The 27,194-nt window shown below is 46.6% G+C and overlaps 1 protein-coding gene across 1 annotated transcript; it reads right to left on the bottom strand.

Annotated features, from left to right (window-relative positions):
- Nucleotides 1–516: 516 nt before the first annotated feature.
- On the bottom strand, nucleotides 517–22,159 carry Glt8d2 (glycosyltransferase 8 domain containing 2). The gene is made up of 9 exons (XM_032910747.1): nucleotides 22,125–22,159; nucleotides 18,510–18,602; nucleotides 10,724–10,895; nucleotides 8,496–8,613; nucleotides 6,989–7,073; nucleotides 5,979–6,091; nucleotides 4,476–4,642; nucleotides 2,662–2,774; nucleotides 517–988 (listed from the first exon to the last, which is right to left on the bottom strand). Exons 1-9 carry the CDS (start codon nucleotides 22,141–22,143, stop codon nucleotides 819–821), a joined length of 1,050 nt encoding a protein of 349 aa, XP_032766638.1. The 5' UTR covers nucleotides 22,144–22,159; the 3' UTR covers nucleotides 517–818.
- Nucleotides 22,160–27,194: the final 5,035 nt, after the last annotated feature.

Here is a 27,194-nt window from a genome sequence, read left to right as displayed (position 1 = left end):
CCAGTACTCAGGATACAGTCATGCAGATCTTTGTGAGTTTGAAATCAATATAGTGGGTTCCAAGTTATAAAGGGATAGAGAGAGAAACCCTACCTTTGTGTCTTTTTGCTTTTGAGACAGGGTTTCTCTGTGTGTAGCCCTGGCTGTCCTGGAACATACTGTGGAGAGTAGGCTGTCCTCGAACTCACAGAGATCTGCCTACCTCTGTCTGCCTCTTGAGTGCTGGGATTAAAGACATGTGCTGCTGCCACCCGGCTAACTTGTTTATTAAAACATGTATGGATGTTTTGCCTGCAGTATATCTGTACATCCTGTGTGCCCAGGGCCTGCGAAGGCCACAGGAGAATGTCCAATCCCCTGGAACTGTATTTACAGAGGACTGTGAACTGCCATGTGGGTACTGGAAATCAAACCTGGGCCCTCCGGAAGAGCAGCCACACTCTTATTAACCACTCTCCAGCCGGGGAGACCCCATCTTAAACAAAGTCAAAACAAAAGAACAGCTCCAAAAATATCTAAGAAATCGAGAGATTTTGAAAGTTTTCAGAAAAAGTTTTCATTCAGGCCGAGACCTGGGATACATAGTGAGACCCTGTCTCAAAACACAGAGAAGAGTGAGTAGGGCTGCTCCTAAGTCTCATCTGAACTTCAGGAGGTTAAGTCTGTGTGTGAGGGCCATGGTTCTAATTGTACACAGTAGTTTTGTTTCTTACACTGTAGGTCACGTATATCAGAAGTGTTCCCGTAAAGAACGGTGTTGCAGGGTACAAAGGCCGTTCCATTTGTATCCAGGGAGTATTCTAGCTGTTGAGAGTCTCTCATCTATTGTGATTCAGTCTAAAGATCCCTGCAGGATCAGGAACAAACCAGCTCTCCCATAAGTCATTGTGGACGCTCGGAAAGTCCCAGGGTTTGTGTCTTCCGTTCCAGTGGAGCAGTTTAGCCTCCTGCAGAAAGCGCTCCGAATATCTCGCATCCGGGTTCCAGCCTTCAGCACGTGCAGAGGGAAGGAAATAACAGGCTCATTAGTGAACACGACTTTATATGAAACCTTGCCTACAAGCTATGGTAGAAGTTTCCGATTAGCAGGAGTCACACCTCAGGTAAGTCACCTTGGTGTAACACCAGTCTGCAGAGTGATAAACGAACATAAGCCAAAGGCTCTAATAGTGAAGAGACCTTAATACTGCCATTCCTTGGAGTGTTCTACAGTACTTTAGAAGGACATTCAAAAAGTATATATATACACCATATCCCCCTGTTTTATTTTTCCTCAACTGAAACTTCACTGAGTAAAGAAAAAATGGTGGTCAGGCAGGATCATGTCCTTGTGCTACATGTCAGTGACAATAGAACCTGGCTTCTGTCACTTGTTAGCAGCTGCCGTAGAGAAGCTAGTCAGTCGCCTTAGCCTGTGGTAACAGGTACCAGCCAGTCTCCACAAAGGGAGCCCATATCTGAGAGGAGGCACTGTGCCATGAGAAGCCATCAGAGAGCCGTCTTCACCTCGGCTCCAGGACGGTGTGGGACGACTTCATTGTATGGATAATAAAAAGCCTTCTGTTCTCACCCAAATTTAGTGCTCCTAAGCGCTCTTGTGCTTTCCACACACAAAGCGATTTAAAACCAGGTCACGGTTCAAACTGCCGCTCCACAGACTGACTTCACATTTCTTGCCTGATTCCAAACCTCCCAGAGGAAAATGGATTCTTTTCCTCAGAAAGGTGGCGATGCCCTTGCACAGCGGTATCACAGGGCATGAACCCGAGTCTGCTCCAGGGCCTGTCCTTTTCCTTCTTCCCGTCTTGCACGTGTCTACTGTCTACAGGGGCATTACGGAAAGCCAAGTGGACATCAGGTTTCCTCATCAGTTTCCTTCCAGTATTGAAGCCATGGTCTCTCACTTACACCCAGAGCTTGCTGATGTGGCTGGTCTAGCTAGCTGGCTTGCCCACAGAACCTCCTGTCTCTGCTACCTGAGTGCCGGGATTGCTGGGGACCGCCATGCTGTTGCCTTTTGCAAGGATCCTGGGGATCCAAATGGTAGCCATGCTTGCTTGGTAAGTGAACAAGTGAGCCACGTCCCCGGCCCAGCTTCATGCGACGTGTTCCCGACCTCAACTTTGATGGGCTTTTACGTCTATGGAGACGGTGAGTCCTGACCCAATAGCATTGAAGTGCAGACTGCCTAAGGTCATACGCCATCACACATCAGTAGGCTCTCTGCACGGGTCCATTACAAAGTGGAACGTCCATGCTAAGCACCACTCCATCAGCTTTTCTTTAAATTGTTTGTAAATTTATTTTTATCTCAGGTGCATTGTGTGAGAGGGTCAGATCCCCGGGAACTGACAGAGACAGTTGGGAGCTGCCATGTGGGTACTGGGAATTGAACCCGGGTCTTCTCAAAGAACAGCCCACGCTCCTAACTGTGGATCTGTCTTTCCAGCCCTAGTCGGAAGCCTTTTCTTGAATCCTAGAATGCACCCCTCTGGCAACTGAAGATGATACCATCTGCATTTGCAGATCCTCAGCCTGAGGGTTAAGGAGGAGAGGTGGCCGAGGTCACCCCTGAGGCTTGAAGCCCTGGGCTCTAGGTGCTAGTGTGGTGGTGCACACTGGGTAAAAAGTTCACTCCCCCTGCTTCCTGGAAGGACTTACCGAGGTGCCTTATGTGCCACAGCGGGTTGATGGTGGAATACTTTCCGTGAAACACAATCAGCATGGGGGAGGTCGCCACGCCTCCGCCCAAGGAGCTGCTGTAGAGGTTTTCCCTAAGAAATGGGATAAAAAAACAACATTTAGTCTGGAGCCTCACAAACACGAAGTAGACAGATGCTAATGTGGTCGGTCCTTCAGAAGAAAAGTTACAAGGTTTTTCTACTTCCCCCCGACTTTTATAATTGGGTTTTTTTTTCATTGTTAGAAACAGGGTCTTGCATAGATCAGAACGGTCTTGAAGTCCCAGTACAGTCGAGGAAAACCTTGGGCCAAGCCTAGGGTCCTCACTGCCACGTGCTGGGACGGTAGGCATGCACCATCACACGTATCTCTCATGGACACGGAGAAACACAGTACGTGGTCCAGAGCCACTGTCTCCCAAGTATGTCACCTGTACGCCACCTAGATAGATTCACAAGGTCAATACTTGTGCATATCCTGCCGCTAACTCTCAGGGTTTTTTATGGTAGGCACGGAAGATCGAATTCTGATCCTGTATTATTTATAGTCGCATGCAAGCTCCGTGTTATAATGGTGCTAAGATACATGGATGAAGGGGCTGCAGGGATGGTTAAGAGCACTGGCGCTCCTACAGGGGACCCCAGCATCCAGACGCTGACTCAACTATTTATGACTCCAGGTTCCTAGGGATCCACACCCTTTTCTGGCCTCCGAGGGTACCAGGCAGAGGCAAGCATGTGGTGCACAGGCACACATGGAGGAAGCAGAACACCGTACGCATAGAATTCACTTTTTTAAACGGGAGAAATATAATGAACAATTTTTAAAATTATAAGATATGTTTAAACTTAATATAAATATTTTAGATACTATAAATATTATAAATATAAAAATAATAAAGACTAATAGGAAAGACAGTGATGTGGTAATGGTTGTGTTAGTAATTTTTTTTTTTTGCTCTACTTTTAAAATCTGATCATTAAAACTCCGAAATTTTAAACTGGAAGTCACTTTTAATGCAAGTGCTGGGGAGAAAACTCAGTCAGTAAAGTGCTTGCCTCTAGCCCGAGAACCGTGTGGAAACCCCCTGCTTGGAAGCCCTGACCTAGAAAGGTGAAGGCAGGAGGATGGCCAGCTACCTAGCCTAATTGCTGAGCTCCCAGTCAGCAAGACATCCTGTCTCAAAAGGAGCTGAGCTGCACTGCAAAAAATGAAGCCTGAAGTTATCCACACACATACCTGTGCACACACCCATACACACATGTGCAAACACACACACACACACACACACACAGAATCACGTTAAAGTATTTTTTTTTAAATGCCGGTTCTGTGAAATTAGCCTTAAAAGTAGGTCTGTGGCCAGGTGTGGAGGTACACATCTCGGATCCCAGCACATCAGAAGCAAAAGCCAGCCTGGTTTCCTAGTGAGTTCCAGGCCCGCAGGTTAGGGCTACATAGTGAGACCCTGTCCTCACAGAAACAGCCGTCCTGTAAAAGAAAGTCTACTAAGATAAATGAGTGTTTTTCAGTGGAAAAGACTCAGGTCACGTTATTAAGCAACTCATCAGGAAGAAGAAAGGGACGGATTCCTTGTCTCGATTTCTCAGATTTCTGTCATCTGGGGGAAGGATGCCCCCCCCCGCCCCTATGCTCCTTTTCTTGGTTGACAGGTTCTGTGATAATCTGACCTTAGATGTCTCATTTTGTTTTAATTCCTGAGCTATGCAAAAGATCACTCAAGCCATTTGTTCCCGGCTGGGAGCAATGGTGGCAGAGAAGCCCTCACGTACTCCACGTTCTTTTGCATCCATTTTTCCAGCTGTTTGGTAATGCGCTGGTGTTTCCATTCGGTCATGTTGGCGACAATGACACCAGGGTTGAACGAGCAGGTGCTGGGGCTGATGCCAAGCTCCTTTATGCTCTTCTTCCGGTAGTCGAGATAGCCCATGTATGTGTTCTGCAAGAGAGCAGGGTGGAGTCTTCTGTTTAGGGAAAATGGTTTACGTTCTTGAAGCTGTTGTGCACTATTCCTTCCGCCCCACTGACAGCTTTCTGCTTTCCTCTGGTGGGTTTTGTTGTGTGAACAGGGTCTCACTTTGTAGCTCTGGTCATCCTGAAACTCACTGTGTAGACCAGGCTGGCCTCCAATTTATAGAGATCTGCCACTGCCTTTCTAGTGCCAGGATTAAAGGCCCAGCATTTGTTTAAAAGTGTGTGTGCACGTGTCTGTCTCTGTGTGTCCGTGTGGGTCTCTGTGTATGCACACACACGTATGCATACCACAATGCATGTGTAGAGGTCAAAGGACAACTTAGAAAGCTGGTGTACCTTGGGTTCAGGTCAGGCTTCCAGAACAAATGCCTTTACCCACTGGGCTATCTCACTCTCCATTGCTGGCTTTACCTCCTTCCCAGCCTCTGCTCACAGTCCCACCACCTGCTTGTCTGACTCTGACGACAGCCTGTTGCCTCAGGGCTCTAAATCCCACCTGTCTGCCGGCTCTGACCTCTCTGGCCTTCCGACTGCCCCCGGCCTAGTTGGTGTTGCCTTCTTGATGCTTACGCAGTTCCAACAGGCAGAGCGTGTGGAGTCCTGTCTTAAAGCTGGCTCCCTGCCATTCCTGCCTCAGGAGAGAGTATCTGTATCCTTGTTATTTAAGCGATCATTGGGCCATCCTTAGCTCCTTCCTCCTCATCCAAATCTGTGGATAAATCCAGTTTGTCCCAGCTTTGAAATACAGCACCCAGTGTGGTCTTCCTGTTCCTGCCCTTTAAAACAATTTCATTTTTTTTTACAGTTTCATTTTTTATCTTACATGCATGACTGTCTTGTCTGCATGTGTATGTATGTATGTATGTATGTATGTATGTATGTATATACCATGTGTATGCCTGGTGCTCAAGGAGGCCAGAAGAGGGCATTGGGCCCCCTGGAACCGGAGTTACATAAAGACGTGAGTCTCTATGTCCTGGGAACCAAACCACTCCAGTCTGTAGTAATGCTATGCCGCAGCTATTCATTTTAGAGCATTCTCTATCCACTGGACACTTCGCAGCATCCCATTGCACCTCACGGACACAAGAGGGTAGACAGCATCTGTGCCAGGCTCCAGATTAGAAAAATGAGACTCCCCGGGGTTACAGAAATTGGCCTGAGTGGGTGGGAAAAGTGGAACCCCCATTCCATCGCCATCTCCTGGTAGTTAGTTCCCATTGGCTGTGGGTGGGTGCATTGTGATAACTTGGACAGTCAGGGACAGACAAGAAGGATAAGGTCGGATTCTACCTGCCTACCTGTAGCCCCACAAGGCGGTGGATGTCTTGAGCAGAGGGCAAATCACAGTCATCTGAGAAGGCCGCTGCATGGCCCAGAGCCAAGGTGGTGTCGTACAGTTCCTGGATGTCGCCTGCGTTTGGAAGGGTCAGCAAATAGAACACAAGAATCTCAGGGCTAGACAGAACCTCAGCTTAGCTCCTAACGTCAGTAGGGCAAAGGGTACACGGTTCCTATTTTCCCACGGTGCTGCAGTGTAAGAACGCTTCATACCCAGGGGCTGTGGTGGCACATGGCTTTAATCCCAGCACTCGGGAGGCAGATAAATCTGTGAGTTCGAGGCCAGCCTGGTCTGCAGAGAGAGTTCCAGTCAGGGCTACACAGAGAAACGTTGCCTCAAAACAAAAACCCAAAAAGCAGCTCATGCCTATCGAGGGAGCCACCTGACACTTTCAGATGGGTGTGATCAGGTGTGCTGCTGTGTAGTTTCTGAATGCTTATGTTATTTGCATGTGGGACAGAACACGACATGTGTCCACATGCACACCCAAGTGCTCTCAGCACACCTTACCTCAGCATGTGTTAGGAATGCAGAGATGCCACGAAGGAAATTACTGCAGACTTGGCAATCAGAGAGGGGCCCTCAGAAGCCACTAGATCATCCGGAGAAGTATCAAACCTTGCTTTCAAAGTGTGCCCAGTTTCTGTTTTGTTTGTTTGTTTTGTTTGGGTCTTTGGTGTTGAGACAAGGTTTCTCTATGTAGCCCTACTTGTCCTGGAACTCCCTCTGTAGACCAGGCTGGCCTCGAACTCAGAGATCCACCTGCCTCCACTTCCCGAGTGCTGGGATTAAAGGGGTGCGCCACCACTGCCCGGCCTCAAAATTCGCTTAGTTTTACAATGCTGTATTCACTTTATAAGGCGTTTGAAGTCACTAGGCAGCTAGCTACGTGGGAAACAAAGAGAAAGGACAAGTCGTTCTATTTGGCAGCGGAGCCCTTCCAGGGTTCTCGGCAGTCAGCGAGCATACCTTGTACGATGACATCATCGTCCAAATAGATGACTTTCTCATGCTGATGGACAAGCAGAGGGAGATAAAACCGAACAAAGTTCAGCTGTGAAGACAGAGAAACAGTGGTAGGAAAAGGCACGTGGCTGGAGGTCGTATGGCACTTGCAAGTTAGCTTTGACCGTGCCTGTGTAGCCCCATGGGTGGGATGAAATGAATCAGGCTTCTTACCACCTGATCCTCTGGGCTCTGGGGATGAGACCAGGCTGGCCCAGGGAAGCTCTCCTTCACCCAGAACCCGGCTCACTGAAGCAGAGCCCACTTCCCATTCAGGGATGGCTTCAGTGAGAGCCCCCAAAACTCCCTAGTCAGTCTTTTAGGGTACAGACTTCCTGTTTTCTCTACCTTCCACTCAAGTGATTAGCCTTAATATTCACACACACACACACACACACACACACACACACTCCAGCAACAAGCCCAGTCTTAACTTCTTGCTCCAGAAAACAGTCCGAGAGAAACACAAGTTTGTAGGGTTTCATTAATGACGTTCAGTTACCATAAGCAACTGACAGTCAGTGTCTGGGATTAGGGAAGGGTAGTGTCCCAGAGAGAGGCTTTAGAAGCTAACTAGAAAGGAAAGACTTACATAAACTGCATATAGCAGGTGGCCAGTCTCTACAAAACTGCCATCAGGAACTAACTGCTCTTGAACTGGAAAGATGATTCAGCAGGTCAACACGAGGACCTGAGTTCGAATCCCCAGAACCCACACGAAAAGATGAGTGGAGCACACTTGTCCAAAACCCCAGTACTGGGGAAGACGAGTTGGAGCTGGAAGGAGGGGTGAGGAAGACGCTGAAGAAAGGCTTGCTTGGGCTCACTGACACGTAAGCATGTAGCATACACACACACACACACACACACACACACACACACATACATATACACACACACATACACACATACACACACATACATATACACACACACACACAGACACACATACACACACACACACACACACATACACACACACACACACACACACACACATACACACATACACACACACACACACACACACACACACACACACACACACACACACAACTGTTCCTCATAAAGGAGATGGACTCTGTGTGGGCCCTCTTGCAAGAAAAATGACCCTCAGCCCTAGGAAAAGGACTGGTTTCTCCTAAAATATGTTGTGATTTTTGCGATTTTGCTGACCTCACTACCCTGCCCACCTCCAACCCCCACCGTAGCCCTCCACCCACACACATACGTTGTCTCCCTTTTTATGCCTCATTTCTTTCCAGTTAGCGTCATTATGCTTATGTAAACCATGTTAGATCCTTCCTGGAGCAGGTGGCTGCTAAGTTAAAAATAAGCAGAGCTCCGTAGAGATCCAGCACACATGGGACTGAAATATCCTACGTGCGCATCAGATGGCTGGGGCGCTACAGACAGTGTGGATGCAGGACTGTCCCCGTGTCCCTACTATGCGCATGGCTTGCATACTCACGGGCTGGAGCAGTTCAGGCCTTGATGAGTCTGGTCTAATCTTCCCCTTGAGGACTATAGGATTGAACTCCACAATCTTGAAGTTTATTTCTTTCAGTTTAGAATGTTCGATCCATTGTCTAAAGAGAGAAAACAGAAAACCTGAAGTACACAGTTCGAATCTTTCCTCGATTGAATCTGCGTATGTTCTCGGGGATCATCTGCTCTGGCTTTAGAAGGTTACACTTAAGCGCATGTGGGTATCATTTTTATGCTAAAACTCCTTCTGATTGCTTCACCCTCTGGCCTCACTTCCAGCATCCCCTACCCCCTCCCAATCTCATGACTCATCTGCAAAGGAAATGAACAGGGTAGTAATAACCGAGTATAGCCCCACATCCAAAATCCCTCTCAGGACACTAGAGCAACAAGATGGGGTCCTTCCTCGTCAAGCAGTATCTGCAGTTGCCAGACCAACTGTCGCATGCTACTGCTGAGATGCTGTGACGGGTTAGTGTTAGAGTCTCTGACAGTCGCCCTGTTCCCTCCCCCTCTGTCTCTCACTCCCCTCCACCCCCCCCCTTCAGCGCTCAGTCTCACAGGATGTCTATCTTTCTTCTGATTCATTATGACACTCCTTGTAGAGAAACAAAGTTGGCAACCACCCAGGCCACAGATGGCAACATTCGCAGTTGGCTGCAGATTGGCAGGAAAGGGCTAGGGGTAGGTAGGTCAGTGGCAGAGCTCTTGCCACTGGTGGTGGGAATGTGGTGGTTGCCACAGAAGTATGTTTGCATGCGGCGATCTACAGACACGAACGGTGGGTTCAAGCCTTCTGGTTTTATGTTCTGCCTCAGTGAGAACAGGTTTCAGAATATTAAACCTTGGGGGAAGACAGATCAACTAGAGACGGCCCACTGTGTTGACTGTATCGCTATGCATTGTGTGATCTATGCTCTTTTGGCTAGTTGGTTAGTTAGCTTGTTAGTTAGTTGGCTGGTTGGTTAGTTGGTTGGCTAGTTAATTGGTTGATTAGTTGGTTGGTTAGTTAATTGGTTGGTTGGTTAGTTGGTTGGTTGGTTAGTTAATTGGTTGGTTGGTTAGTTGGTTGGTTAGTTAATTGGTTGGTTGGTTAGTTGGTTGGTTAGTTAATTGGTTGGTTGGTTGATTGGTTAGTTGGTTGGTTAGTTAACTGGTTGGTTGGTTATTTGACTAGTTTGTTTATTTGGGATAAGGTCTCACATGCAGCCTAGTCTGGTCTCTGATTTGCAACCCTTCAGGGGCAGGCTCTTGGTGGTGCTGTTTTACAGAGCTGTGAATGGAGTCCTGGGCCTTAGTGTCTGTTCATGTTTTCTATTCATTTTCCCACTAGGCTTACATTTTAAAACATGTTTGCAACAGTTCTTCATTACACGCCATCCTTCTTATTAATTAATTATTGATAGATTATTATTAATCCATTTTAGAACTAATCCCATCTGCTGTTCTTCATTATCCGGAAGGTCTCGTGTTACACACACGAGTCTGTCAGTTCTTTTTGTTTCCTAATTCCTGGGCTCAGGGAGGCCCCGTCCAGCCCAAGATCATACAGTTCTCCTGCGTTTCAAAAACACATTTCAGTTTTGATGTTTCTGTTGTTTTCTTCTCACTCTAACCCCAATCCATTTTTTATTACGGCATGTTATAGGAAAAACAAGCCCAAAATCATAATACAATCTATAAACTTTTATTACTGTAAGTTTGTAGTTCAAACATCACAGGTACTGTATGGCTCAGTGGTGGAGCGTGTGAAACATAGATTAAGTCTCTAGCATTGTTCCCGAAAAATACACTGAGTGAGGATGCTTAAGGAATAATAATCCATTAAGAAAATAGAGGGGAGAGGGTATGCTAGAGAGATAGCCGACTGCTCTTCCAGAGGTCCTGAGTTCAATTCCCAGCAACCACATGGTGGCTCACAACCATCCGTAATGGGATCAGATGCCCTCTTCTGATGAGTCTAAAGACAGTGACAGTGTACTCACATACATAAAATAATTTTTTTAAAAATGAAAGAAAATAGAGGAAGAAGAGGAGTAGAAGGAGGAGGAGGAACAAGAAGAACAAGAAGAATAACAACAAGAAAGGAGAGAAGGAAGAAAAGAGAATAAGGAGGAAGAGGAGGAGAAAGAAAGAAAGAAGAGATGGCTATCTAAAGAAAAAAAGGTTAGAAGACAATAGAACATTCAGAAAACGCATTGTACAAACTACCGTATTCGAGACAGAGTGTTCCGTAGTCCAACTACATAGAACACAATGTTGGCGTCAGTGTTGCTGTAGATGCTATTAATGGCCGCCATGGCTGCACCCATTCTCCCCGCAGCCGCACAGATCACCACTGGAATCTCCTCTTCCACGTCCTCGGGTGACTCAGAATCATCATCTGGAAAAACCAAAATCAATGACTCAGGGCACAGGAACGTCACGGGAGAGCAGTCTCTAACTCCTAGTCCACAGTGCAGGGGAAGACTGGTCCCTCACACCAGTCTCTCCTCCGTCTCTTGGAGATGGGTGTGAAAATTCCAGCTGGCCTATGGCCAGCCACTAAGACGATTTTTTCCCAGATTCCCCTGCTTCAAAAATCATGATCGAGTTGGACAAATGGAAGGTTGTTTTAAGCAACGTGTGCATCTACAGAATCTGCAAGCCAGACTAATGCTAAATGCCTTCCTCTTCATCTTCCTCCCTCCGCTGGAATGCTGACATGATGCTAAGAGGCAGAGAGCCTTTTTAGATTGATGCTACCTAGGGCGTCAGAACCGGAGCACGTGCGGGACTTTGATCTGAAAGACTGTGGAATCCATATGTCAGATTTTCATGTGAAGACAGGGTGAATGTCTGCGTCCCTATTATTTCGGGACTCTTTTTTTTTTTTCTTCTTCTTTTTTTTCGGAGCTGGGGACCGAACCCAGGGCCTTGTGCTTGCTAGGCAAGCGCTCTACCACTGAGCTAAGTCCCCATCGGGACTCTTTCAGAAGCCAATCCACAGCATCACATACACAGAGGGGAAACACACAAGGGCCCAGCAGCCCTTAACTTCCCGGAGTCAGAACTTGTCTGCTCTACTGCCATGGTTTTACTTTTTCTTTCTTTCTTTCTTTCTTTTTTTTTTTTTTTTAAGATTTATTTATTTATTATATATAAGTACACTGTAGCTGTCTTCAGATACACCAGAAGAGGGCATCGGATCTCTTTACAGATGGTTGTGAGCCACCATGTGGTTGCTGGGAATTGAACTCATGACCTCTGGAAGAGCAATCTTAATCGCTGAGCCATCTCTCCAGCCCTGCCAGGGTTTTTCTGTTGCTCTCTATTCCTTAGTCAAGTTTCCCAATGTTAACAGCAAGAGAAAGGCCTAACGAAAGGGTGTGATTGGTGCTTACAATGAATAGTTAACCATCCTTTAGCATTGGGACAGACAAAACCACCATCGACACCACACTATATTTCGGGGTCAGAACGAAATCTGCATTGTGAAGAATAGTAACCGGGCTACGTATACCTGAGTTTTATTGACCGCTCTTTGCAGACAGTTCTGTAAACCTCTCTCACCTAACTCCAAGGTAGGTCTAGCTGATATTTAATTCAATAAACATTTACTGAAACACATTACTAGGTGTATTTTGCAAATGGCCTCTCTGTTTCTTTTTTTTCTTTCTTTTTTTTTTTTTTCTTTTCTTTTTTTCGGAGCTGGGGACTGAACCCAGGGCCTTGCGCTTGCTAGGCAATTGCTCTACCACTGAGCTAAATCCCCAACCCCTCTCTGTTTCTTTTTATACGTTTTTTTCCCCACTCACTTCCGTTTCTCCTACTAGAAAATTTTTTTTCATGAGCTAGTTCCCTACTTGAGAGAATCTCATGATGTACCTTGAAGGGGAATTATATAAAATTCTTAGCTGGATGTGTTGGTGCATGTGGAGGCAGAAGTAGGTAGACCTCTGGAGTTTGAGGCCAGCTTGGGCTGTGTAAATGAGTTCCAAGCCAGCCAGGGCTGCATATCGAGGCCCTGCAGAATAAACAAACAACAAACAAACAAACAAATAAATGCTTTCTGGTCTTTGATCCCAATGCGACACATACATAGCCACAAGTTTATCTGTGTCTATGTATGAAAATATAAGTGATTTTCATTTGTTTTTCTAAATTTTTTTCAGATTTACTAAGTAACCATGAATTATATTTTTATAAAGAAACTAATGTTTTGGGTCTAGCATCTCATGTAGCCCAGGCCAGCCTTGAGTCTCTGATGGTCTTGTCCTCACTTTCCAAGTCCGTTGGCTCACTGCCTGCAGTTTTAAAAAGCAAAACAAAACCAGACTTGTTTACGGATTGTTTCTTTAGGGGCAAGCTGTCGCCACGCAGCCACGTGAGGAGATCTAACTGACACGCAGGCTTGGCTGTGCCGAATCACCACCGGCAGTTCTTCGCCAACACCAAACTCCTCGTGATTTCCACGACACCAGGCGGCGGCGCATGCTCTCTTATCTGTCTTTAACACACGCTGCTCCTGTTGTCTGGAATCACTCTCTGCTCTTCGCGGTTAACTCTCACCTATCCATACTGATATCCACGGTGCAGGAAGTCTGCGACCACTTCCAACATGTACAGGGTCCTGGGTGCCTGCCGTGGCTGGATTCCTCAGCCACACTGTTCATTTGTCCTTTGCTATAGATGGGAGTGCCGCGAGGGCAAAACCCGGCAGCGGGCAGCAGCAGCAGCAGCAGCAGCAGCAGCAGCAGCAGCAGCAGCAGCAGCAGCAGCAGCAGCAGCAGCAGCAGCAGCAGCAGCAGCAGCAGCAGCAGCAGCAGCAGCAGCAGCAGCAGCAGCGTACTGTCTCTGTCGTCTGCTTCTGTCTTAAGAACCGGCACGGGGGAGGGGGGGGTTGGGGAGGGTTGGGGATTTAGCTCAGTGGTAGAGCGCTTGCCTAGCAAGCGCAAGGCCCTGGGTTCGGTCCCCAGCTCCGAAAAAAAGAAAAAAACAAACTGGCACGGGAATAGATGCCCTCGTCATCTATAGGGATCTATTTCTGCAATTGTAGAGCCTATTTTTGTGCCTGGTTCTCGTGAGCTTGTCACTCCTCCGAGCCTGGCTCCCTAGAAGCCCCGTGGTGAAAATCCGCTGTGAAGAACTGAGCTGAGCCACAGAGTGGTCCTAGAGCCCAGAGTCCTCCCGGTTGTTTGTAGGGACCCGGAAATAGAAGAGTGAAAAGGCATGGGGTAAAGCCTGGAGCAGAAATCCATCACTCTTGACTCCTGAGTGCCAGGATTAAAAGTACACACCTCGGGGTTGGGGATTTAGCTCAGTGGTAGAGCGCTTGCCTAGGAAGCGCAAGACCCTGGGTTCGGTCCCCAGCTCTGAAAAAAAAGAACCAAAAAAAAAAAAAAAAAAAAAAAGTACACACCTCTATTTCTGGCTAGAATGAATGATGCTTAAAAAATAAAAATGAATATAGATTTCAGGGAAAACGTCCAGCCAAAACAGGAAAGGATCCGGTAAGCTTAACTGGTTTTGAAGTTTTTTGTCCAGCCAAAACAGGAAAGGATCCGGTAAGCTTAACTGGTTTTGAAGTTTTTTTTTTTTTTTTTTTTTTCGGAGCTGGGGACCAACCCAGGGCCTTGCGCTTGCTAGGCAAGCGCTCTACCACTGAGCTAAATCCCCAACCCCGCTTAACTGGTTTTGTAGAGCTGCCCACTCCCACTCCGACGGCGCTGTGCTCTTAAGCATACCTTTGTCCTGAGTTCTAAGGGACACACGCTTATTGGATTTGTGTGTGTGACCATGGGACTTTATGTATTCCTAAATGCATGCACAGGCCAAAGCAGGACGTCCAGTGTCTTCCTCTACAGCTCTCCAAGTTACTGCTTTGAAGCAGGGTCTCTCACTGAACTGAATGCTCGCCATTTTGGCTAAGCTGGTTGGGCAGAGAGCTCTTGAGAACCACCTGTCTCTGCCCAGAGCCACGCCTGGCTTTTTAGATGGGAATTCCAACTTAGCTTCTCACGCTTGCGGAGTGTCGTGGCTTGAAGGAGGATGGCCCCACATGCTCCTATATTTGAACGTTTGGTTTCCACTTGGCAGACTGTTTAGGAAGGATTAGACGGTGCAGCCTTGTTGGAGGGGGTGTGTCACCGGGGTTAGGTTTTGAGGATTCAAAAGCCCAAGGGCACCAGGGCTCCACCAGGCACAGTCTCTCTCTGCCTCCACTCGGTGAATAAAATGTAAGCACTCCGCTCCAGCTTGTGCCAAGCTGCCTGCTGCCCACCATGATGATCATGGGCCAACCCTCTGAAACGGTAAACAGATCCTCAATTAAATGATTCTTCTTAGAGGTTGCTTTGGTCGTGGTGTCTCTTTACAGCAATAGAACAGAGACTAAGACCCATCGAGCCGTCTCTCTAGCCCCCCAGATATAGATGATTTTAAAACCAAAAGTTGGGTTGGGGATTTAGCTCAGTGGTAGAGCGCTTGCCTAGCCAAGCGCAAGGCCCTGGGTTCGGTCCCCAGCTCCGGGGGAAAAAAGAAAAGAAAAGAAAAAAAAAAAAAAAAACCCCAAAGTCAATCATACTTTTCAGCAACTTTGTTTCTCCTAGCACGCATAGGAATCTCTCCTTCTCGACACTGTATTCTTTTTTAACGGTTCTTCAACATTACAACTGCTTTTTTATTTGAACACTGGGTGGGACAACAACGTGGGATTTGGATCCATTCACACCATCCGGTTGCTTTGTTGTTACACACAGCTGATTGATCAGGCGGGACACGCATCCCCTACAGTTGTTTTAACAGCTGTTGTGAGGTCTGCCCACTGGGATGGGCTAAATGAGTGCGTTGGCTCACGAACTCACTGAAGTAAAACCCAGGGCTTCCTCCTACCCATCTGTGGGGACTTGACTAGGAATGACCTCCACAGGCTGATATACTTGAGTGCTTAGTCGCAGGGAGTGGCACTACTTGAGAAGAATTAGGGGGTGTGGCCTTGTTGGAGGAAGTGTGTCACTGGGAGTGGGCTTTGAGGTTTTAAAGCCTCAGCCCCGCCCAGGGTCTCTCTCTTCCTGCGGTCTGCGGATTTGGGTGTAGAACTCTCAGCCACTTCTCCAGCACCATACCTTCCTGTGTACCCCTATGCTTTCCACCATGATGTTAGTCAACCAAACCTTGGGGACTGCTAGCAAGCCCCAGTTAAATAGTCTCCCTTTTACAGAGGCCGCTGTGGTCATGGTGTCTCTTCACAGCAACTGACACCATCTTCTCTATTTCTCTTCCTTCCCTTCCTTTAACCTCTCAAAAGTTTGAGATGATAAACTAATTTGTGCTCCACTCCAAATTTCATGTTCAAGTCCTGAGCCCCAGTGACTCTAAAAGTGGCTGTATTTGAAGATGAGACTTCTAAAGGGGGAATTTTTTTTTAAAGGCTGTAGGTAGGGCCCTAAGCCCAAAGGATTAATGCCATAATAAAGGGGCGGGGGGAGAGACACCAGGGACATGTACAGAGCCACATGAATACACTAGGAGTGCCACCTGTTAGCCAAAGAGAGAGAGAGAGGTCAGAGGAGAAACCAACTAACTTGGCCTTGGCCTTGACTTTACAGCTTCCGGAACTGTGAGAGAATGAATTCCTAGCCCTAGCAAGGCAAAGCATACTTCTTGCTCCTTACACAGGTGAAGTACAATGTGTTTTATCAAATGAGTTAAGCTGTACACAAGTACCACTATCCAATTATAGAAGACTTCTGTCTCCACGAAAGTCCCCTTGAGCTTTTTATAGTCAGTCCACTTGCTTCCTGCTCCACATGGCCACTCACCTCCAAACCAGCCTTCTAGCTGCCTTTGCTGGAAGTTTATTTATTTTTTTAAATTTAGGTTTCTTTATGAGTATGAGTGGTGTGTGTGTGTGTGTGTGTGTGTGTGTGTGTGTGTGTGTGTGTGTGTGTGTGTGTGTGCCCATACATCCTGGGTGTGCCTGGTTCCATGGAGTTCAAAAGAAAGTGTGTTAGACCAGGTGGTGGTGGCACAGGTAGGGTCTGAGTCCAGCCTGGTCTACAAAATGAATCCAGGACAGCCAGGGCTATTACACAGAGAAGCCCTGTCTCGAAAAAACAAAAAGGAGGAGGAGAGGGAGAAAAAAAGGAAGAAGGGGAGGGGGAGGAGGGAGGAAAGGAAACAGGAAGAAGGAGGAGGGGGAGAGGAGGAGGAGGAGAAGAGGTAGAGGAAGAGGAAGAAGAAGAGGGGGAGAGGAGGAAGGAGGAACAAGAGGAGGAGGAAGGAGGAGGGAGGAGGAGGAAGAAGGAGGAGGAGGAGGGGAAGAGGAAGAAGAAGAGGAAGAGAAGGAAGAGGGGAAGAGGGGGGAGGGGAGGAGGGAAGAGGAGGAGGAAGGGAAGAAAGAAGAGGAAGAAGAGAAGAAGAGGGGAGGAGGGGAGAAGGAGAAAAGAAGAGTTGAAGTCCTTGGAACTGGAGTTGCAGACGGTCATTAGCCATCATGTAGGTGCTGGGAATCAAACCCAGATCCTCTGCAAGAGCAACAAGTGCTCTAAACTGCTGAGCCATCTCTCCAGCCCCCCTCATCTAGTTTATTTTTGAAGATCTGTTTTGTTTTTAAATGTGTGCACATCAGTGTGGGGACCTGTAGAGAGCGAAGAGGATACTGGATCCCCTGGGGCTGGAGTCACAGGCCGATGTGAATGGATGCCAGGAACTGAACTCGGGTTCTCTGGAAGAACAGCAAGCACTTGTGACCCCTGAGCCCGCTCTCCAGCCGAGAGAAAGTGGTTATAAGCAAAATCATGCACTCTGTGGTCTTGGTCTGGCTCCTTTGAAGTGATGCAATGTTTCTGAGGTCACCCGTGTTTTAGTTTTATTAGAAATGTGTTGCTCTTTCACTAATGAGCAATACCGCATGGGGTGGGCATACGTTCCTTTCGTCACTGGCGGACTTGTGCGTTATCTCTAGTCTGGACTACTGTGTCTGACACCCTGGAAAAGCAACTACATGTATGTTATGGTGTGAAAACCACTTTCTTTTCAGATATCAGACACTTTTTTAAAAAGATTCATTTACTTTATGTATGTGAGCACACTATCTTCAGACAAGAACACACCAGAAGAGGGCATTGGATCCCACTACAGATGGTTGTGTGCTCAGGACCTCTGGAAGAGCAGTCAATGCTCTTAACCACTGAGCCATCTCTCCAGCCCACTCCAGACACTCTTGATCACAACATACACATTTTCAATTACTTTAAATGGTGTACATGTAATTTAACACGTAACTAGATACAAATACTGCCTTTGTAGGAACAGAGACAGTTTTGCCTCACTAGTGTTTCTAAGTATTCTACATATTTGGCTTTAATTATTTGTTTTTATTTTATGTGCATTGGTGTTTTGCCCACATGTATGTTTGTGTGAAGATGTTGGATTCCCTGAAACTGAATTTACAGGCAGTTGTGAGCTGCCTTTTGGGTGCTGGGAATTGAACCCAGGTCCTTCGGAAGAGTAGCTAGTGCTCTTAACCACTGAGCCATGCGTCTAGCCTGGTATTTGGCTTTAAAAACAGAAATGTGAACCAGACTTTTGTGCACAAACTTGTAAGCCTAGTCTTGAGAGACGGAGGCAGAAGGATCAGGAGTTCAGGGCCACGCTTAGAGAAATTGCAAGTCTGAGGCCAGCTTGTATATATAATTTAAAGATTAAGGAAAAGGCCTCCAACTCACTATGTAGCCCAGGCTAACCTCAAACTCACAATCTTCCTACCTCAACCTCCAGGTGCTGGGATCACAAGTGTGTGTAACACACTTAGCCCAGGCATGTTCTAACAGGCCCTCTACGTGACTTTCACATGTGCTATGGTTTGAACATTACCAATCATTACGTAGCTGGGTTCAGTTGCAGCTTCAGGGAAGATATTCTACATGCTGACTCTTAGGAGTTAACCACACTGTCATTCGCCACTCAGCCACCTTCTTAGGGTCCTGTCTTGACAGACTCCGTGCTTGCTCACCTGCTTCATTCTTAAGTACAGCTCCCTTACGAACTTTCTTGTACAGAATCCCACAGAGCGTCAGGACCAGAAGAAACAGCAGCACTTGATTAACTGAAATGAAGAAGGAAGCGTGTCAAACTCTCAAAGCACAGGGGGGAAATCCCAATGGTAGCGTGGGCAGCCTTACAGAGGACATGGGGCAGTCTGTAGTAAAGCATTGACCCGGTGCACTGTGGTCAGGCTCCTCAGAGCGTGAGGAGGATCCAGAGCTAAACCCAAGGCAGTCTGATGGCAGAGGCCTCAAGGCAGTCGGATGGCAGAGGCCTCAAACTCAGTCTCCCTGGGGGGCTGCCTGGCATGAAGAGTTCATCTATTTTTTTTCTAAATTGGGTATTTCTTATTTACATATCAAATGTTATTCTCTTTCCTGGTTGCCTGTCCATAAGCCCCCTAACCCCTTCCCCTCCCCTTCTATAAGAGTGTTCTCTCCCCATCCACCTCCCCTTATCCCCCTCCCGACATTCCCCTATACTGGTTGTCCAACCTAGGCAGGACCAAGGGCTTCTCTTTCCATTGGTGCCCAACAAGGCCATCCTCTGCTATCTATGCAGTTGGAGCCATGGGTCTGTCCATGTATACTCTTTGGGTAGTGGTTTAGTCCCTAGGAGCTCTGGTTGGTTGGTATTGTTGTTCTTATGGGGGTCTCAAGCCCCTTCAGCTCCTTCAACCATTTCTCTAATTCCTCCAACGGGGATCCCATTCTCAGCTCAATGTTTTGCTGCTGGCATTGACCTCTGTGTTTGACATGCTCTGGCTGTGTCTCTCAGGAGAGATCTATATCCGGTTCCTGTCAGCCTGCACTTCTTAGCTTCATCAATCTTATCTAGTCTTGGTGGCTGTATATATATGGGCCACATGGGGGGCAGGCTCTGAATGGCCGTTCCTTCAGTCTCTGCTCTAAACTTTGCCTCCCTATGCCCTCCTATGGATATTTTTGTTCCCCCTTTTAAGAAGGACTGAATCTATCTTTTAAACAGCATCATTTCTAGAATACCCTCTGTGAGCTACTGTAGAACACAGCTGGGCCTCAGTTAATTCAAATGCCAGGAGGATGTGCCGAGAATCCTGGGTCCAGGTAAGGGTCATAATGCTTCCAGATCTCGGTCTCCCTCAGTTCCACACTTTTATGATGCTTGCTCTTGGGATGATGCAGGGCAGCACTGTTTGAGCATGGAACACACATTCCTGGTTGTTGGTAAAATGATCAGGGGCATTCGTGTTCACGGAGTTCAGCCATGAAGTGTGAAAAAGCCTGTCTCTGATCTCAGCCTTGCAGGCACACAACACAAGCTGCTCAAAACTCAACGTTCTCCTCACGGAATGTATTTTACACACTATCTTCTTTCCGTGGCAGGGGGTAGATACGTTCCCATTTACAGACAGCATAGAAACTTCCTGTTACGAAACATGCTTGCGAACATTAAGCACACGGGAACTTAAAGAAGACCTTTGCGGTAATACAGAACACAGAAAGCACACAAATGGGGGGGGGACTGGGGAGATGTGACTTTGCCATAGGGTAAGCATGAGTGTGAAGTGTGGTTCAAGCCAGCCTGAGCTACATTGTAAGTCTCATGGGGAAGGGAAGGAGACGGGATATGAGGTCACATTCAAACCTCATTCTCACCAGCTCCCAGCTCTGCAAACTTAGGCCGGTTACCTAACTTCCCGAAGCCTCTGTGGGCTTCTCTGATACAAATAAAAATAATAAAAATTTAAACTATTTCTCTAAAGATAATTATTGGCTTTGTGGTAGTTTATTTTTCGACTCTCGGGCTTTTGAGTTCATATTTATTTAAAAAAAAATGGACCTAGAGAGTCTTTGGTTCTGAACCTCCGAGGTTCGGTCTCGATGAGGTACGGTTTCCAGCTCTCCTTCCCGCCCCTTTTGGGAAGATTCAGGCATAGAGAGCGGCTACAGACCAGGAAGAAGTAAAAGGTTCTATAGGCCTTAGGAGATCTGATAACTATTCATCTGCCACCATGTTGAGAGAGATGGCCCGATTCCTGACCCTTCCAATTGTGGCTGTTACCACTGACAAAAAGCTGCCAGGAATAAAAGAATTCTTAGGTTAAGTATGTTCCCTGCAATATTTGCAACGTACGATAAAAATAATTCCTCATTTATATGAAGTTCCAATTTAATTGGTTGTCTCTCATTTTCATTGAAATCCCTCAGGCAACTCTAAGAGTGGTCGTAACAGTTCAGGTAACTGTGGTTTTCTTTAAATTACTAATGTCCTAGTTTAAAATCAGGGGAGAATATAGGCGTTTAAAAGGCATGAAGATTCTACCTGACCCTTTAAGAGCAAGAATAGACACTCGAAGGCCAGGTAGTGTGATGCACACCTTTAATCCCAGCACTCAGGAGGCAGAGGAAAGCAGATCTGAATTCAAGGCCAGCCTAGCCTGGTCTACAAAGCAAGTTCCAGGACAGCCAGAGCTACACAGAGAAACCTTGGCTCAAACAACCAAAACCAACCAACCAACAAATAAATAAATAAAAATAGAACTTTACAAATGCTTAGGCGTGAATGCAAATACTTATTTAGAGTGAGAAAATGATGGTAACCACAGGCTTTATAAAAAATATGATCCATGAAAATATATGAAATGGATCTACCACCAAAATGTTAAGTCCATTTCTAAAGAAAACCTCAGCAAAATCCCACAGGAATCATCCTTAAGTGATGAATGATCACTTGGGAAATGATCTATGAAAAACACACACACACACACTCATTCACATATATACACATGCATACACAGGCATACACATACATACACCTACACACATACATAAATATTCACACATACATACTCACACACAGACACACATATACATACTCATACACATAAACACTTATACACACCTATACACATACATAAACATTCACATACATATATATATACACTTACACACACATATAAATATTCACACATACATACACACACATACATACACACTCACACACACATTCACACATACATACATACACACACACATACACACTCACACACTGTCTTAGTTAGGGTTTTATTGCTGTGAACAGACACCATGACCAAGGCAACTCTTATATAGACAACATTTAACTGAGGCTGGCTTACAGGTTCAGAGGTTCAGTCCATTATCATCAAGGCGGGGACATGGCAGCATCCAGGCAGGCACAGTGCAGGAGGAGCTGAGAGTTCTACATCTTCATCTGAAGGCTGCTAGTGGAATACTGACTTCCAGGCAGCTAGGGTGAGGGTCTTAAAGCCCACACCTGCAGTGACACACCTACTCCAACAGGGTCACACCCTGAGCCAAGCATATACAAACCATCACACACGCATACACACATATATACTCACACACATACACAAACATACAAACATATATATTTTCACACACATACACACTCGCAAACACATATACACAAACACATAAATACACACATACACATACCTACACGCTCACACATACACTCATACACACACACATACACTCACACACACACACACACACACACACACACAGCGTGCATCACCCAAACATCTTTCTTCACAGTTATTCTGAAGTTCAGTGCTTACTTTTGCGTAGAAGAGCCATGTGTATCCACCTGGATAATGGGGACCTATGGATTGAAGAGTAAAATATCATTAAAAAAATCAAAGACACCAAGCATGAAGAACTGCATCTCCTCTGATATATTCTGATACATTGTAAAGTGCGTATCATCCATTACTGTTCTGGACCTTGAATTTCGGTAAGAAAATAAATATTTCTTAAAGGTTGTCTTCTTGCTACAGAAGGATACCCCAACAAAAGCAACTTAAGAGAGAAAGGATTTCCTTTGGCTCACAGTTCAAGGTTCTAGCCCATCATGGCGAGGAAGTCAAGGTAGCCGGAGCTTGAAGCAGATGTCACATCGCATCCACAATCGGGAAGCAGAGAGTGAGGAATTCTTATGCAGCTTGCCTTCTCCGTACAGCCCAAGATCCTAGCCTAGGAAATGGGATCACCCCGGGAGAGCAGGTCTGTCCACCACTGTTGATGTAATCCAGATACTCCACGGCTATGCCCATGGCCCATTTCCCACGTGATTCTGTACCGCATTCAGTTCACAAGTGAGATAACATCACACATGTACAGCCCACTTCAAGAGTGATTATTCTGGCTGAACAAATGAGTCCAAATAGATGATCATTGCTCTTTGGTTGTTCGTTTGTTTGTTCGTTCGTTTGTTTGTTTGTTTCAATCCCTTTCCAAAAGGAGCCCCATTCTCTTTCTTGGCTAGTAGAGAAAATGGGGCTATATAAAAATGTCATTTCAGGAAGCCTCTTTGATCTATAGTACATACCCCGTGCTTGTCTCCTTTAATAAAGAAGTGTTTCCCTTGTCTGGATTTCCCGGTGGAAACAGACCAGCCTTGAGTGTGCAAATTTTACACCCAATCTAATCATTCGTTCATCACTAAAAGCCCAGCATGAGATGTGCTGGGGGCACACTGTCGGATAAGATGGTCCTGGTCTCTGTCCTCATGGAGCCTTCACACCAGTGATGAAATCGGATGAAACATTGCTGTTAAAACGATTGGAGTAAGGGCTGAGAACGGAGGGAAGAGGTGCCAGGATGAAGATTAGCAGGAGTGGGGATTGCAACAGGAAGGAGGCTCTGGAGAGGCCGCCCTGAGGAAAAGGCACGGGCAGGAGTCAAAACAAGAGCATGTGGAAGGGGCACGCCAGGCAGAGGGAACCAAAAGTATAAAGGGTCTGTGTGGCCAGAAAGAACTCCGCGTGTTCTGGGAACGGCAAGTTCAGTGTGCACACCACCGAGGACTAAGGAGGACGGGATTGGAGGGGTTGGTGAATGAGGAAGAGGACAGATCCGCTGGCGCGTCCAATCACGTCCATCACTTTTTGACCATATTAAAGTCTCCAAACAGCCGTCTGGCGGATTCCCCAGGGTGCTGGGGGAGATAGTTCTGTGAGCGCTTGCTGCGCATGCGTGAGGGTCTGAGTTCACATTCTGGCTACGCGCCTGAAATCCTCTTGTTGGGAGGCAGAGAGAGGTGGAGCTCACTGGCTAGCCAGTCTACTTGGAACGCCAGGCTTGTGACACATTGAGGGACCCTGTCTCAAGGCAGTGAGGCAGAGTGATGGAAGTCACTGAAGTCCTCCTCTGACCTCTACATATGGGTGCACGCACCTGCACACACACACACACATACACACACGCACACACACACTCACGCACTTACACACATACACGCAAGCATACACTCACGCACACACACACTAAATGAAAATATAAACACTCCCAAGAAAAGAGATGGGAAGCCAGTGGAAACGCAAGGTCACCCCCAGTGGGCCAACACTCTTTCAAGCTTGTTGCTTTTCCTTCAGAGTCTCACAGATAGTGCAAGCATGCATCGGTGGGAAGCGACCCTCTTTCAGTTGTCCAGAGATCCCCGGAAGAAAACACTGTCTTGTTTATTGAAGGACTTAGCGCTGTTTCCAGTGTTCTATGGTTGTGAATAGCGCTTGTGTAAACACTCGGGCACAGGTTTTTGTGGGAGTGTGAAGGTAAACACGCACAAGTGTCATGGCTGAATCATGTGGTTGCTACATGCCTAGCTTTCTAGGAGACCACCTGTCATCAGGGACAAAGGGAGCAGAGACGACGGACAAGGGGTTTGGAAGCCCAGTGAGTACGTACAGTGACGACACCGTGCGAACAGCAGCAGACAGGGAGGCAGATCAGCTTTGCTCGGGGTAATCCAAGGCTCATATGGTTTGGGGGATGGGATGTAGAAACATCCAGGATGGGCAAAGGTCATAAGGTGTAGGTTTAGGGTACCAGAATACATCATTAGCATTGGGGAGCACTTCAGGAATCTCAGTGCTAGCTGAAGAGGTTCTGACCCAAAGGAAGGAAGTTGAACCTGTAATCTAAGCAAGACGACCTGTGTGGGCTTGCGAACTCCCAGGACAAGGTCCGAGAAGGGGAAGCCCTGTCAATGAAGGGAATCCTCCATTAAGTTCACGAGGTCAGTGGGAGACTTCGACCTTAACTAACAGAGTTTCCCACAACCACCAATGTGTCTCTTGTAGTGGGGACACTTCCGTTTTGCATTGCCGCTGGTAAGAGTTGCTGTGGTCTCCTCAGTGCCTGTTATTACAGCTATCACTTCAACCGTCTAATACGTGCAGCGCACTGTGGCTTTCTCTGGAATTTCCCCATCGACACTGAGCGTCTTCTCGTTTATTTTTGCCACATTCAGATATGGAAGCTTCTGTTTCAATCTTCTCACTATTTTTGAAAGATGACTGCCTTGTTTTTTGAGTTTTCAAAGTCACTTATATATTCTGGAGACAAGTCCTCTGTTGCATATGTGATTTGTAAATATTGTTTCTACACTATGTAGCTTTTTTTGCATACTCTGGCTGAGTTTTGCTATTCAATGTCTTGCTATGTAGCCAAGGCTGGCCCCCAACTTCCAGTCTTCGTGCGTTAGCTTCCAGAATACCGACATTATACATGGGTACCACCACATCCAGCCTGATTTTTTTTTCCTGAAGACATGGTCATGTAGCCCAGGCTAGCCTTGAACTCTGCTCTTCTCGCCTCCGACTCCTGAGTGCTAGCTAGGATTGCAGACATGCTTTATCGTGCATGGTTTTATTTGGTGCTAGAGATAGAACCTGGGGCCCCTGGAACACTAGACAGGCACTGTACACGCTGAGCTACATCTTCACCCATCCCCAGTCAATTTGCAATCAGGCCCCAACTCGTTACTTTTATTTTTAGCTTAACGTTTTAATTGAGTATTTTGGAAATTTCACATAAGGCACCCCAATCTCATTCACTTCCCAGTCCTTCCAGGTTCACCCCCGACTCTTATGGTCGACCCCAAAACAAAAGAAGAAAGAAAAACATCAAGCCCAATTTGTATTGCATGGTCAAACTCCCAGTGGCCAGCCTCTTAAAGTAAACTGATTCCTCCCCCCACCCCCACTGGAAGCTACCAACTGTGGAGCTGCTCTTCGGCTTCCCTGTTACAATGTTTAAGAGTTCTCTTCAATGGCCTCCTGTCTAGGCTCTTTCTTCACTGGGTGGTGAAGGGGTGTGGGAGGAGAACTTGTCACAGAAGTTTTCTATGTCTTTCCTCAGCTGTGAATCTGCAATCATCCATCCATGCGTCTGCAAAGGAAGCCTCTTTGCCCTTCAGAGCCAGCAGCAGCATGGATCACAGACTTCTGCCCAGTTCCTGGCTACAGCAAGGAGCAGGTCTTTGTAGTTTCTCCGTTTCTGACTTCCTCCTGCCGCCCTGTTCTGCCACCTTTCCTTCTAATTTCCCGCGTTCACTTTTTAAAAGCATCTTCCCGCGGACCTGCCCTTCTCTAGTTTTTTGGGAGACACTGCAGGCTTTGCAGTTTCCTCGACCACTGCCTTATCCCTCCCACCCACCTCTAGTCTCCACCCGTCTCTCAGGCGCCTAGGAGCTGCTCTGCCTTAGGTGCCAGCTTCAATCTCAGCCATGCTTCAGGCTTTCATCCTCGATGTTGCTGGCTTCTCCCTGGATTTGTTCTGCGGCAGCCGCTCCTCCACCTGCTCCAGCGCTTGTAGATGGGGTGGACGACTCGAATCACCGGATCTGGGTCGGGACGGCAGCCGAGTTGGTCAGCCCATGTATGTGGTGGTTTTTCCGGCCCACTGCCCATGCAGGGTGGGCCTCCTGGGCCTCCTTTTTTCTTTATGAATTATGCTGGGTTGTTATATCTAAGGCTGGCCTAACCCAAAGTCAAGGTGAGTTCCTCTTTATGATTTCTCTGAAAATTCTACAATTTTTTTAAAGATTTATTTATTTATTATATATAAGTACACTGTAGCTGTCTTCAGATACACTAGAAGAGGGCATCGGATCTCTTTACAGATGGTTGTGAGCCACCATGTGGTTGCTGGGAATTGAACTCATGACCTCTGGAAGAGCAGTCAGTGCTCTTAACCGCTGAGCCATCTCTCCAGCCTGAAAATTCTACAATTTAACATTTATATTTTAAGTTCATTTGAAAAAGTAGCATGACCTATAAGTTAAATTCTGGGTTTTTGTTTGTATGGTTTTTTTTTTTCATTTTGTCTTAATCACATGGAGAGTTGGTTTTCTAGGATTATTTGTTAAAAAGTCTGCTTTTCCACCGAGCAATGGTGATGTACACCTTTAATCTCAGCGCTTGGGAGGCAGAGACAGGTGGATCTCCGAATTCTGAAGCCAGCCTGGTCTTCAGCGAGTTCCAGGACTGTCTAGGCTATATGCAGAGAAACCCTGTCTAGGAAAAAAAGAAAAGAAGAAGAAAGGAAGGAAGGAAGGAAGGTAGGAAAAAGGAAAGAAAAGAAAGGGAAAGGAAGAGAAAAGGAAAAAACAAAAAAATAATTTTTCCTATGGAGTTGAATTTTTAATTTATTCATTTATTATATATAAGTACACTGTAGCTGCCTTCAGACAAACAGAAGAGTCCACGGATCTCTTTACAGATGGTTCTAGCCACCATGTGGTTGCTGGAATTGAACTCAGGACCTCTGGAACAGCCAGTGATTCTTAACCACTGAGCCATCTCCAGCCCGGGTTGAATTTTTAATTTAATGTTTTCAAGTGGAAA

Source organism: Rattus rattus, chromosome 1 (genome assembly GCF_011064425.1).
Source record: "Rattus rattus isolate New Zealand chromosome 1, Rrattus_CSIRO_v1, whole genome shotgun sequence".
NCBI classification, from domain to species: Eukaryota; Metazoa; Chordata; class Mammalia; order Rodentia; family Muridae; genus Rattus; species Rattus rattus.
Note: the sequence above shows the minus strand (reverse complement) of the source record. Positions and strands in the feature narration are given on the sequence as shown.